The sequence below is a fragment of the Orcinus orca genome, chromosome 6, assembly GCF_937001465.1.
Source record: "Orcinus orca chromosome 6, mOrcOrc1.1, whole genome shotgun sequence".
NCBI lineage: Eukaryota > Metazoa > Chordata > Mammalia > Artiodactyla > Delphinidae > Orcinus > Orcinus orca.
The window spans coordinates 16,020,959-16,035,401 of NC_064564.1; the positions used below are offsets into that span (position 1 = coordinate 16,020,959).

General features: G+C 46.8%; 2 protein-coding genes across 4 annotated transcripts in view; one reads left to right on the top strand and one right to left on the bottom strand.

Moving 5' to 3' along the window:
* EPHX2 (epoxide hydrolase 2) overlaps positions 1-14,443 on the bottom strand; it is a 66,290-nt gene that overhangs the window by 32,457 nt on the left and 19,390 nt on the right. For all 3 annotated transcript variants that reach the window (XM_033429807.2, XM_049711741.1, XM_004270694.3), the window contains exons 6-10: positions 11,233-11,307; positions 7,909-8,004; positions 7,300-7,378; positions 4,618-4,652; positions 1,974-2,000 (exon numbers count right to left, since the gene is read on the bottom strand). In XM_033429807.2, coding sequence (XP_033285698.1) covers positions 1,974-2,000; positions 4,618-4,652; positions 7,300-7,378; positions 7,909-8,004; positions 11,233-11,307 — 312 coding nt within the window. The remainder of the gene's footprint in view (positions 1-1,973; positions 2,001-4,617; positions 4,653-7,299; positions 7,379-7,908; positions 8,005-11,232; positions 11,308-14,443) is intronic.
* LOC101282470 (10 kDa heat shock protein, mitochondrial-like) lies at positions 2,151-3,424 on the top strand. Its single transcript, XM_049711751.1, has one exon. It carries the CDS (start codon positions 2,552-2,554, stop codon positions 2,858-2,860), a length of 309 nt encoding a protein of 102 aa, XP_049567708.1. The 5' UTR covers positions 2,151-2,551; the 3' UTR covers positions 2,861-3,424.

The window sequence follows — 14,443 nt, forward strand, 5'->3', positions numbered from 1 at the left end:
GGGAACCGCCATTCAGACCCAGGTCTCCTAACCTAAACTAGGGCTCCCTCCTCTATGCCACCCGCTGGGCGCTTTAGGGCCTCTGATCCGCCCCGGCCCCACCACCAGCTGGAAAGGAGCTGGAAAGGTGGTTCCTTGCCTCAGCTCTCTGCCACACTCCGTCTCCTGTGTTCTCCCGCTTTTCACAATGGTTTATATCAGGTGCCTCCCTAACGACCTTCCTAAGTCCCTCCAGTGGCTTCTTCCCTGCTACGCCCAAGTCCACTGAAACTTCTCTCTTTAAGGCTAATCACTAATAATTTTGTTCCCCTCTTGGTTCTCATTCTTCCGATTGTTCTGCAGTGTGAGTGAAAAAAATGCTGCCTGGCGTATCAGTAAACAAAGGATGTTGCAGCCACCAAGTCACTGCAGTCACCCCGCTGGTGAACCCTCAGGGAACTCAGGATGGAGACAAACAGGCTGCCCACTGCCAAGCCCTCAGTCACTGCAGCCACCCTCAATGGGGCACCCGGAGGGGATTCAGGATGGAGAAAAGCAGGATACCGGCCCCAGCTAGCAGAGGTGCATGTCGAAGGAATGATTTCTATGAGCCCAGACTCTTGCAACTTCCAATACAGAGAAAAATGCTAAATTCCTTAACTTGAGATACGTGGTTTTCTTTAATTAAGAGTAATCTTTTGATGTTCCGACTACCTAGACTTTGTTGCAGAAACTACTATATATCCTGCCTCCTCTCTTACCTCTCTGGAAGCAGTCTCAGAGCTATCTGAGATGCTGTATCGGGCTTACGTCCTCAGTTTGTCCACCAAATAAAACACAATTCTCAACCTTTAGGATGTGCTTTTTTTTTTCAGTCAACAGCAGCATGAGGCATTTCCTTTGAAACATTCTTCCCTGGGCTTCTGTGAAACTCTGCTTTCCAGACTCTTCTTACTTCCCTGAGTCTACGACTCCCTCTCTACCTCTCACTTGGGACTATTCCATGGCTCAGCCTTCAGGCCTGTCGTTGGGGAGCTCATCTCCTCCAAAGGCTTCAGGCACCACCTCCAGGTGGCAAATGACCACCTCATCTGGTCACCCAGGTCATCCAGGTTGGCCCAGTCTCCTTCCCACATATCCTAGTCATGACTGGGCCGGGGACGGACACCTGACCCAGCTGGCCAGCAACCACAGAGACTCCCTCTCAACCATCAGAATAAGAGACGTTCCCAGCCAGTTGGAAATCTTCTAGAAAAAGTCAGGAGTGGGGCGGCCACACTGGGCCTTAGCTATCCCCATCACACTCAAAAGTTCCAAAGCCAGTTCCACAGGACTGAGAATCTGCAGAGGATGGAACATGACATTGTTACCGCACGTCCTACACCAGGCCCTGCTGTAGATCTGGAACTCCTTCGTCATCTCAGCCCCCCTGTACTGTCACTGTCCTGGCTGGGCCCTCTGCCCCCTCAGCCATGCTGCGGTGTCTCCCTTCTGCCACGTGACCTGACTGAAGGTGGCAGAGGATGTACCTGAGTCTCAGAAGAGTGTGTGTGCTCTGCGGCAGTGTATTCTCAGATGCCCACTGTTGATCGTTTTCATTGAGTCTGACATTCCAAACCATGTTAAACGAAGACATTCGATTTTAAATATGTCAAAAGGGATGGAAGTTTTAAGAAGCTGGGAAGTATTAGCCTATCGGATGTTTCCCAACCTTCTTCAGCTGGCACTAAGGCTCTTCATCTGGCTTAAAGCCAACAGAGACATTCTATCCCCTGGAAGATGCTTCTCATGAAACAAGAACCAAACCAATCTCACCTCTATATTCTCCAAACCTGTCTTTATAATCCCTTCCGACCCACCACCCCACCTTCCCCCTCCCATACCACTCCCTTCAGGGCTCAAACAGCTGACACCTTCAAAGGTCACAGCTTTTCTTTAATTGCCCACTTCCAAACAGAATTCTCCAAAGAGATGAGTTCAAAATAATTACTTACCAACTTATCCAGGAAGGTGACCATGTCCTAAGAAAGAAAACACACACACAAAATCAGAACTGTATCCATCACCTCAGCGGCTTCGAGGTTAGAATGACTGTGTTTGCCTTGGTTACGGTCTGAATTGTGTCCCCCACCTTCCCCACCCCACCCCCCCGCGAAATTCATATGCTGAAGCCCAAACCCTAACCCCTGGTACTTCAGAATGTGACTCTATTTGGAGATAGGATCTTAAGTAAAGATGTGATTAAGTTAAATGGGGTCATTAGGGCGGGTCCTGATCCAATATAAGACAGAAGATTTGGACACAGACACATACAGAGGAAAGACAAGAACAACAAGAGAAGCCACCACAATGAGAAGCCTGTGCACCGCAACGAAGAGTAGCCCCTGCTCGCCACAACTAGAGGAAGCTGGCACGCAGCAACAAAGACCCAACTCAGCCAAAAATAAATAAATAAACTAATTAATTAATTTAAAAAAAAAGGCAACAACAGATATGTCCAGAGGGCCAGAATGCACGTCCCTCCTGGCAGCAGTGGCATGAGAGCAGAGTACGAACTGCAGTGACTGGAGTCATGGCAGGACAGGCATTTAGAAAGTTTCTTCCCTTCTTTGGCCAAGAATTAGTTGAAAGAAGTGCAGCCAAACCTGTATCCAAAGGAAGCATTATGCTTCCAGAAAATACTCAAGGAAAAGTATTGCAAGCAACAGCAGTTGCTGTTGGATTGGGCTCTAAAGGAAAAGTTGGAGAGATTCAACTAGTTAGCATGAAAGTTGGAGATGAAGTTCTTTTCCCAGAATATGGAGGCACCAAAGTAGTTCTAGATGACAAGGATTACTTCTTATTTAGAGATGGTGACATTCTTGGAAAATACATAGACTGAAATAAGTCACTATTGAAATGGCATCACTGAGGTTGCCCATTCCACTGAAGTTCTGAAATCTTTTCATCATGTAAATAATTTCCATGTTTCTCTTTTATAATAAACTAAGGGGAAAAAAAAAGCAAGCACAGATGACAGGTTCCATTGGTGAAATTACACACATATTTTTTTAGAAGGAGGCTCACAGTATTGGTATAATTCACTTCAATCATTTATTTTCATCTTCCCCCCAAAGAGAGGGGAACAATTATTGAATGGTATCAGGAGGTCTTTTGAACCCTCTGTTATATGGACTGAATGTCTGTGTCCCCTCAAAATTCCTATGTTGAAGCCCTAATTCCCAGTGTGACTGTATTTGAAGACAGGGTCTTTACAGAAGTAATTACAGTTAAATGAGGTCATGAGGCTGTGGCCCCGACCTGATAAGATTAGCGTTCTTATAAGAAGAGTCCCAGAGAGCCGGCTCTCTCTCCCTGCCATGTGAAGACAGTGAGAAGGTGGTCACCCGCAGGCCAGGAGAGGGTGCTCACCAGAACCTGACCCTGCTGGCACCCAGATCTCGGAACTGTGAGAAACACATTTCTGTTGTTTAAACCATCTGGTCTGTGGTGTCTTGTTATGTCAGCCCAAGCCGACTAATGTACACACTAATGGGGAATTTAGCTGAGGGTTTCCCAGAAATCCTGTAATGTGCAAAGTGAGGTTCCCGATGAGGAACCAACAGACTGTCTGATGTAAGAGGGTCTCTAAGGGATGAAGGGTGCAGAATTGTGGTCCAGCTACAGTGGTTGAGGTGAGCTGGGACCCCCATCAGTGAGAGAAGCGATTAAGGAGGAATGGGGGAAATTAAATAGGTGCAGGGACGTCTTTACCTTCTCCTTCTAGGACCCCCAGCTGATATTGTCCAAACCACTCCCTCAGCACTACAGTTTTATTCATAGCATCTCTCTGCTTTCTTCTTTCTTTATTATTCCTTTAATTTTGGGGTTCTCAGACTGGCTCCTCAGACTTGTCCGAGCACGGACAAGTCCCACGCTCCCCTTATGAGACATCAAGCCTGCATGTGGGGCCTGATGGGGTGCTCCAGGCAGAGATGTGACCCTCCTAGATGAAGGCTTTCTGTAATTTTAGCATAATCACTGGCATCACCAGTTTTCTGGCCAAGCGGGAGGCTGTTTCTTCCTCTTGGTCCCTCCAGCCTTTGCTTTTGCTCCAGGGCTGATGGAGGTTTGGGTGACAGTCTCTCCTCACCTCAGCCTTGGCCTTCCCCTGCAAGCTCTAAGATGAGGGTCCCTCTCCCCGATGGTGCGTATGCCTATCTTAGAACAGGAATGCCTCTGCAGTCCCCAGTCCACACACTAACTCCCTAGGTCTGGCCAACAATGTGTTTACCACAATAAAGTGATTTTTTTTAATTCTCAGAAGGGAAAGGTGATATGGTGGGGTAGCTAAGAGCAGGAGCATGGGAGCTACTACAGGGTTTAAACCTGGCTCTACAAGCTGTTGACCTCAGGCAATTACTTAACCTCCCCATGACTCAGTTTCCTCTTCCATCAAATACTTAGAAAAGCACTTGATATACAGTCAACGATGGCTATTATTTCAAAATACTTCGACTTTCAGAAAGAATTTGTACCCAAATGTTGTGAAATGCTGCTTTCCTAGGATTTAAATGAACACCCACACTTCTGTCTTATATCAATGAAAACACAAGGATGGAGAAGAAGTTACAGATGTTACCCAAAAATCCTTCTTACGTTGCATAACACTTCCATGGAATATTCTTCTATTTCTGCAATTAAAAATAAAAGAAATACACTTAATTTGCATGTTTAAAAATTACCAGAAAACTAAAAGAGCCCCTTTGGCAAAAAAAAAATATCTTATTAAATTCTTAGGTTGATATAGTCTGCTTGTTTATTTTTGTTGTTGTTGCCTATGCTTTTGGTGTCATATCCATGAAACCATTGCTAATACCAACATCATGAAGCTTTTCCACTATGTTTTCATTTAGGAATTTTAGTGTCAGGTCTTCAGTTTAAGCCTGTAATCCACTTTGAGTTGTTTTTTGTGGATGGTGTAAGATAAGGGTACAATTTCATTATTTTGCATATGGATATTCAGTTTTTACAACACTATTTGTTGAACAGACTGTCCTTTCCCCATTGAGTGGCCTTGGCACCCTTGTTGAAGGTTATCTGACCAGATACACAAGGGTTCATTTCTGGACTCTCTATTCCATTGGCGTGTATGTCTGTCTTTATACCAATACCATACTGTATTGATTACTGTAGCCTTGTAATGTATTTTGAAATCAAGAAGTATGAGTCCTCCAGCTTTGTTCTTTCTTAAGATTGATTTGACTATTTGTAGTCTTTTGTGGATCCATATGAATTGTAGAATTGTTTTTTCTATTTTTGTAAAAAATGTCATTGGGATTTTGATAGGGATTGCATGGACTCTGTAGATTGCTTTGGGCAGTATGGACATTTTACCAATAATAGCAATTCCAGAAAAGAAAAAGAAAGAAAAACAGAGAAAACAGGAGAAAAAAATTTTCAAAGAAATAATTCAAGAAAATTTCCAAGAACTGAAAGTTAAATGTACCCAGAAAAGTAGATGAAAAAAGACCCATATCATAGCACAATAACATTTTAGAACACAATAGATAAAGATCCTAAAAGTCTCAAGGGTAAGGAAAAAAGGTACCATGGCACTGGAATGCTATATAGCAACAAGGGAAGCTAGAAAATACTAGGACAAAGGCTTCATGATTTTAAGGGAAAATAATTTGTTACTTAAAATCTACTGCCAAATGATCTGAAATTTATATACAAATGATCTGAAATGTACATATATGCATTCCAAATCATTGCACTTGGCTTTAGAATTAATGTTATGTATAATCTTTGACAACAGTTAACATGTAAATTATGTTTTTATTTAAAAAAAAGAGTCATAATTAGGGTATGACCATAAGTCCCAGTTTGTCCAGGACAGTTTTAGTTTATGTGTTATTATTAATAGTTTCTCTTTTAATAGTGTTGTAGTTTGAATGATAAATTATATTACTAAGTAATGCCCAGGGGATTCAGGGAAGATTGCAGTATAGATAAATAAAAATAAACATTTAAATAATGAAATTAAAAAAAAAAACCTTAGCTGTCTTTCCTGAATATTTGGACTGAAGTCCTTCCTTTTGTCTAAAATGCTTCTGCATTGTTCAAGAGGCAGTAAGGAGCAGCTGAGTCGACACCATGACATTTAGGGAACAACCATGGAAGCACATCTCTGTCATGACAGGCTGAGTGGCCTGGTGGTGGCCTCCTGAGTGACTGAGAGCCCCAGCCCACGTCAGCGGGCTTCAAACTCAACACAACAGGCCTGACGTGCATGCAGCCGAAGCAGCTCAGAAAAGGGGTGGTGAGCTGCTGCTTGGCTTGCTAAGCTGCTAAGAGCATCACTGACCACGGAAGGACCAGCGACCCTGCTGCACACCTGGCTGCTTCCCATTCCTGCCTCCACCCAGGGTTCTTAAAGGTTTGGGGCTGAGGATCCCTCTGAAACTGATAAAAACAATGGACTCCCCCCTCCCCAAGGAAAATGCTCATAGACCCACACATGTTCTCAAGGGTTCACAGGTCCCTAACACCCATCCTTGGATAGACTCCCACTGGGATCCGCAGACGCTGGGTTAAGAATCTGGCCTATGAATTACCATATGATCTAGCAGTTCCACTTCTGGGTATATACCCCAAAGAACTGACAGGAGGGACTCAAAGAGATATTTGTACACCCATGTTCATAGCAGCAGTATTCACAGTAGCAACCCAAGTATCCATCGATGGATGAATGGATAAACAAACCGCGGTCTATACATACAACGGAATATGATTCATCCTTAAAAAGGAAGGAAATTGTGACATATGCTATAACATGGATGAACCTTGAAGACATTTTGCTAAGTGAAGTCAGTCAGTCACAAAAGGATAAATACTGTATGATCCACTTAGATGAGGTACCTAGACTAGTCAAATTTATAGAGTGAGAGAGCAGAAGAGTGCTTGCCGGGGGCTGAGGGGAGGGAGAATGGGGAGTTATTGTTTAATGGGTACAGAGTTTCAGTTCTCCAAGATGAAAATAGTTCTGGAGCAGGATGGTACCTCCTACATCCCGTATCCTCAATGACTAGCAGGAGACCCCCTTGGGACACAGGCCGTTGGGTTTCTTGAATTCATTCAGAGTATGAGGAGGAGAGACCTCTGGGGCCCAAAGTGCACAGACACAGACACTGCAGGAGCTGCGAAGGGAGGGGGAAGTCAGACCCCCTAAAAGGGCTGCCTGCTCTGACCTGGGACCAGGGGAAGACAGTGCAGTTGGAGAACTCAGACAGTCAGAAGGCATGACCAACACCGACAGCTGTAAAACAGCTAACCCACCAGAAGGAGCAGATGACTCTCCGTAGCCTTTCATGTCCACCGCTAGTACCCGGAAGCCCGCCTGGGCCAGAGCAGGGATCTGGAAAAGAAACAATTCAGACCCTCTCCAGTGTGGGCTCATCAGTGTTTTGCTGACGTCACCTCTTTGCTTCCTTCTATCTCCCTGTTATTGTAAATGGTTCAATTCAAAGTGCCACGTGGCACTACCTGGTGTCCTCACCATGGGGCTGGAATGAGCCCACCCGGCTGCCATGGATGGTCGTAGGGTTTGTGCCCTGCACCTAATGCCACACCTGACAGAGCACCTTTCCTAGCCAAGACCTTGCAGATTTCTATATTCATTACAGAGATGTCCCAGCAGGTGGCATAAAGCATCTTGAGGAAGTACGCTTTTTTTTAATCTGCAAAGGTGGCATATAGGCTAGCACAGATCTGAGCTCTGGAGCCATCTCTGGCCCCAACATTTCAGAGATATCGTGGTCATACTTGGGAGATGATGCTCCACAGTAAGGTGTCAGCTTCTTAATGATATTCCAGGCTGGCTCACACCATCTAGACACTTCTCTCCCCTCACTCTGACTGGGGCGTACTTCCCCCAGTTTCCCTTACCTGGTACCTCCAAGAGAACCAGCTCTCCGGAAATCCATGGCAGAGGCATACGGCAGGGCCAGAGCCCAGCTCCACAAAATGCAGACACATCCCAGGCTGTAGAAGAGAGAGGTGAGCGGGGAGTGACCTCAGCGCAGGCCGGGGGTAACCAGGCACCTCTTCCGCAGATCGCCCCGGGCCATTTCAATACGTTGCCAGATCGTGCCTGACCCAGCTTTCTCAGCTAAAACCCCACCAATGTTAGAAGAAAATGTCTGAGAAGAGACACGTGATCAAACTGTGCCATAAAAACAGGCAGTTTCACTGGAACAAGAGCCTGAAAAGAAGATCATAATGTTGGAAAACAAAACAACTTGGCCTTCCTCCCTAAGAGGCCCTCATCCTGTCAGAGTTTCTGCTGTCATTTGACATGTTTTCCACATTTTAAACTGGGGGCTGATTTTGTACAGGGCATGGTATTCACATGAAGGTGCAGAATACCATGATTATTTCATTAAAAGCTGTTTATCTCTTGAATATGAACAGTTTTTCCAGCTTTGCTATACTTCCGGTCCTTTGTGGGCTACATGGGTATGGCCAAGACTGCCAGGGCCCAATATCCACCTTCTTCTCTTCTCCTTGCCTCCTGCTGGCATTTTCCAGGCCTCCCCCAACCTTCCTGCAGTGGGTGTGGCCGCGTGACTGGCCAGTGGCATATGAGCAGAAGAAATGTGTGCCCCATCTGGGCTGTAAACCTCCCGCGCACCTGGTTCTCCCTCTCTTTTCCTATCCGCACCTGAATGGACTGGGCCTTGAGGAAGGAAGAACCTGCAGAAAGAAGGAGCCTGGGTGCTTGAATGACTGCGAGGAGAGAGCCTACTCCCAACCCACATGGGATTGTGCTGCAAGCCAGAAACAAACTTGGAGTCAAGCCACTGAAAGTATGGGGCTGTTTGTTACAGCACTGAGCCTACTCTGACTATTACAGGGGGGTCTAAGCAAAAGAACTAAAGCAATATATAGTCAAAGTACCCTATTTTTCCCCCAAAGTACTTTATCTCTAACCTTCTAGTGGAAACAAATGAGAAAAATAAGCTTCACTTTATAGAAATCCACTTGGAACAACTCTATTTCGCTGCATCTCACACTACTCCAAGCTGGCGTTCCAAACCGGAAGTTTCATTCACAATTCCCAACAAGCTATTTCGCTCAAGAAAACATCGGGCTGACATTTCACAAACCCTTTCTTGGACTACAGTCTTTTTTTTTAATCAGAATATGTTCTCTAGTCTTCCCTTTAGTACTTGGCAAAAGGAGGGACTTGAACTTTAAATTCTATGCTCCTTTATACTGAAAAATGTTATAGTTCTGATGTCCTAATCCGCCTCTGTCCTCAATGGATCTTAACTAGAAGGTTCTTTCTTGCTGCTAGATATTTGATTCAGCTGAGTAGCTCAGCAAATGCATGCACTTTCCCATCCTTTGAACAGTGTGCTCTAAAATTGCCGTTAAGCCAGAAAACTGAAAAGACCTATTATCGACACACTTTGAGTTGCATTAGCATCAAGGCAATAGCACTCCCAGAGCCTGGGCTCCCCAGAGGCCACTGCCCCAGCCCTTTAGTTTTGGGGTGAGGGCAGAGGAAGTGGTTAGGCAGCTCTGATCACACTCCTTCAAGGTCAAATGGGGAATCTACTGAAACTGGCTGGATACGCAAGCATCAGGATTATGAGAGTAACCCTGTCTGTAGGATTGGAGATGCAGGGTCACAGCCCAGACAGACCCCAGCCCCAGGCAAAGAGCCCCTTACTCGGCATCAACATTAGAGACGAGGTCTGAAGGGGGCTTATGAAACCTTATGAAACTGGTCCAGGAGCACCCGGGGTTCTAAGAGCAGCCACGTTGACCAGAAAAGTCCTTTCTCGCTATCCAAATCCCACTCATCCTCTGATGCTCACCTCACCACTGAATCTCATCCCCCGCAATTACAGTCGCTTTCTCCACCCCCTTCAGAGCCCATTCTGAGTGCTTGAGCCACTGCCGTTAGGGCCGCATCCTGTGATGTAACTGCAGGGAATGTTACCTTGGCAGAATGCAGGCCGTACAATCCTTGACGTCACAGAAGACCTCCATTCATCTAGGTATTTCTCTCTGTGCCTAGTAAGTAGCAGATGCTCACTGAACATCCATGGGGCTCTCCTCCGGGGCATCAGGTCCTCCCCAGGTCCCAGACCTGCACAGCTCAGGACACCAGCTCTCTTCTTTATGAAGCACGAGGTACTACCCCCCGTGATCAACACGGGGTATTTCAATTAATCCTTACAAGAACATTGAGGGGAGGTATTATCGCCATCTCATTATAAAGCTGTGTACACTGCGGTCCAGAATGATAACAATGTGCCCACATTTGCCAACTTAGTAAGTGCCAAAGCCAGGATTCAAACTGGTTCCAGCCGGCTCCAAAGCAACTGCTGAGTTTTGTTTTGCTTGTGAGCTAACCCGTAGCTTTAGGTCCTGTCTTAGTTAAATGGCCACAGTGACAAATGAAGAAAGATCCCAAAGTGAACCTGAGAAGATGTTTTAAAGCCCTGCTCTGTATCCCGGCTGGGTCAGGAGTCAGGGCCCCTTTGCACATGGCCTTGGTCTTGCTGCAGCCCTGACCCCTGGGCTAATGACTGGGCGTTTCCCTCTCTGTATCTGGTGCCTCCCTGCATCCCTATCTGGCCCGTGCCTGACACAAAGAAAGGGCCGATAACACCCGCTGGATGAAATAATGAAATAAAGTGCCAGACATGCAGGCTGTGGGGACAGAGCAAGGCCCCACGTGGCCTGTTGTTCCGTGGGAGTCTGACCACATTGGTCCGCGTCTGCTATTGATTTTTTTTTTTTTTAGCTTCTTAAATTTTTATTTATTTATTGTATTTTTAGCTGTGTTGGGTCTTCGTTTCTATGCGAGGGCTTTCTCTAGTTGTGGCGAGCGGGGGCCACGCTTCATCGCGGTGCGCGGGCCTCTCACTGTCGCAGCCTCTCTTGTTGCGGAGCACAAGCTCCGGACGCGCAGGCTCAGCGGCCATGGCTCACGGGCCCAGCCACTCCGCGGCATGTGGGATCTTCCCAGACCAGGGCCCGAACCCGTGTTTCCTGCATCGGCAGGCGGACTCTCAACTACTGCGCCACCAGGGAAGCCCTGCTATTGATTTTTGAGGAATCATACTTGTGGGAAATACCATTTCCATATACATGATGGATGTGTAGCTACCCTTGAGATTTCACAAACGTCTCACAAGTCGTTTTAGGGGGGCTGGTTAGAGAGACTCAGGTGCTGGTGAGAGAGCACTGACTCACCTTTATGGGCACGTACCCATGGCTCACGGTGCTTGGATCGCAGGGGATCGGTCGGGGGGCTGCAGTTTGGAGAAGCTGAAAGTAAGAGAGACACAGTGAGGCAGATGGCTCTGCTTCCTTCCACGAGAAGGCCTCAGAGTGAGTTCACAAAACTCCATAAGACAGCCCCTGGGTCACCTTTGCCACGGCTTCCTGAGTCCTATGGGTGACTGACCAACCCAGCCCCCTCTCCTCCAGGGTCAGTGGAGTCCGGTGACTGAGTTCTGGCCAACAGGATGCAGACAAAGAGCATGGCCTATGCCATTAGAGATGATCATACTAAGTGAAGTAAGTCAGAAAGGGAAAGACAAATACCATATGTGTGATATCACTTATATGCGGAATCTAACATATGGCACAAATGAACCTACCTACAAAACAGAAACACACTCACAGACATAGAGAACAACCTTGTGGTTGCCACGGGGGAGGCAGGGAGGGAGAGGAATGGATTGGGGATTTGGGGTTAGTGGATGCAAACTATTACATTTAGAATGGATAAACAACAAGGTCCTACTGTATATAGCACAGGGAATGATATTCAATATCCTGTGATAAACCATAATGGTAAAGAATATAAAAAATGCATTAAAATAAAATTTAAAGAAAGAAGAGCATGGCCTGACCAACAGAGTTGTGAAAATCCCTACATGATTCTCTATATTCTTTTCCCCCTTTTCATCTGGTGTTCAGCGTGACCTCGGAAACCACCAATAGAAGACGGGGGTTCTCCATCAACCTGGGTCCTAGAATGGCTGTGAGGCAAGCCCCTGGCCACCACCCACTGAATTTCACATCTGCGAGGAATAAACACCACTTGCTCCCAAACACTGAGATTTTGGACTTTAATGAATATAATTCTTCTCTAGGGCAGTTCCTCAAGTAGTCACCCAGGCTCATGCTGGACACAGCCAGGAATGCCAAGTTCACAGAGCAGTCATCCCATCATTACATGACTCTGTTGAAGGGTTTCTTCTTCAAGTCGGCCAAAATCGAACTCTCCGGGCCTTGTATGGGTCAGCTCGGGCGGCCACAACACTGTGCCGCAGACTGGGGTGCTTAAACAACAGACATTTGTTTTCTCACACTTCTGGAAGCTGGAAGTCCAAGAAGGTGCTGGCAGGGTTGGTTCTTCCTGAGGCCTCTCTCCTTGACTTGTAGACGGCCGTCTTCTCCCCGTATCCTCACATGGCCTTCCCTCTGTGTGTGTCTGTGTCTTAATCTCTTCTTATAGGGACACCAGTCTTAATGGATTAGGGCCCACCCTTATGACCTCATTTTACCTTAAATACCTCTTTAAAGATCCAATCTCCAAATACAGTCACATTGTGAGGTCCTGGGGCTTAGGGCTTCAGCATATGAATTTGGTGGGGGAGATGCAATTCAGCTGATGAAAGCCTTCTGCCTGCCGGCCCCAGTTCTGTCCTCTGGAGACCCAGGGGGGTCAGGTTACCCATCTTTGTCCATCTCGGTAAACAGGAAAATGCCTGAGCAAAGGATCCTTAAGAAGCTTCCGTAATGTATTGGTGTCGGTTTCCTTGAGACAGAAATGACAAAGGACAGGATGCTGAGCACATATAAGTGGGCCTTTTGTGAACAGCATCATGTTGGTGACTCCCACCGTTTGACTTCTCATCTTTAGTCCTAAAGGTGAGACCTAAGGAAGAAGCCGTTCTCTTCCGCTACCCAGTTTTCTGCCCTCTAAAATGTGGAGGAGTAGGCTATGGAATTCACCTACTTCGAAACACGGAAGAGTCTTCCTGGGCATCCTCAGAGGTTGAGATAGGTGGGCGCCCACCTCTGTGGCGTCTGGAGAGGACCCAGGGTGTGGCCCGTGGGGACGGGCAGCTGGGTGCCTCTGACGGTAGTGAAGGAGCCCAGACACCCACCAGGGCCAGCGTACCCTGGGGTCCTTTATCTGATGTGTCCCCGACTTCCTAGGTCACACACCAGGGGATGTCCCATTGGTTCCAGGGGTGGGGAGGGTGCAGGTTTCCTACTCTAATGATTCTGCCATGTGTTTGTCCAGTTTATAAAGCCCATTTATGACTGATTCCCACAGCCTTCCTGAGAGACAAGAGGCGCTTCTCCTCTGTTTAAAAAGAAATGATTATCATTTTTCCTTATACCTTCCCCATATCCCTGAGGAAAAGGTAGGTGGGACAATGGCTCACTTTCCCAATTTTACAGGACAGGTGTCTGTGGCTCAGAGGTAATGAGGGGAGGAACCTGGTAAGTGGAACCGGCAAAAGGATGCTCCGATTCCAAGTTTGGATGCTTTCTTCTCTGCTGCACAAGACCTCCAGGCTTGCAGAAGGACAAATCAAGCTTGGGTGAGATGCTCTAAGGTTGTAGAGTCATTAGATATACGTTTTAATTTATTTGTTAAAGACGAAAAGTCAGCTGTTCCTGTTATGGGGGCAAAACTGTGTGCCCTCCAAATGCGTCTGCTGAAGTCCTAACCCCCAGGACCTCAGAATGTGACTAATATTTGGAGATAAGGTCTTTAAAGAGGTGATGAACCTTAAATGATGCCCCTGTAGTGGACCTACTGGAGACAGAATCCAATCTGACTGGTGTGTTTACAAGAAGAGACACATACAGGGGAAGACCGTGTGAAGACACAGCGAGAAGCCTTCAGAAGAAACCAACCCTTAACAACTTGCTCTTAGACTTCTGGACTCCTAGAGAGATTGCTGTCTCAGCCACCAAGTCTGTGCTACTTTCTGGCAGCCGTAGGAAGCTAATATAGTTCCCTTTGGAAAAACAGTGTGACGCCTTTTACGTCAATCAAGTGTATGGGCTCCCGCACCTCCTTTCCCATCATACTGACACGAGCAAAGCATGGCCTACAAAAGCCTACGAAACTGTCACTCCCAGACTCAGTGGGATCAGTGATCTTAGGTAACATTACAAGAACAAGAGCTCTGGCACAGCAGGCTAATCCCATCAGCCCCCAGGGGCATCATTACGGGCAGCCCAGCCTCCCGGGCTCGGGACAGGTTTACTCAGGAGCCTTCCCTCTGACTGCCAAGAGGGTGTGACCCAGGTGGAGCTAAACCACTACATCTGAGTGCAAGCAGCATGACCAGGCAGAGCAGAGAAGCACTGGGGCCCCCCTCCACACCCCAGGGGCAAACCCAGCAGCTACATTCTCAGTATTTACTCTGAA

Bases quoted from the DNA above. Each gene is read 5' to 3' on its own strand.
- LOC101282470 (XM_049711751.1), top strand. From the start codon at position 2,552: ATGGCAGGACAGGCATTTAGAAAGTTTCTTCCCTTCTTTGGCCAAGAA.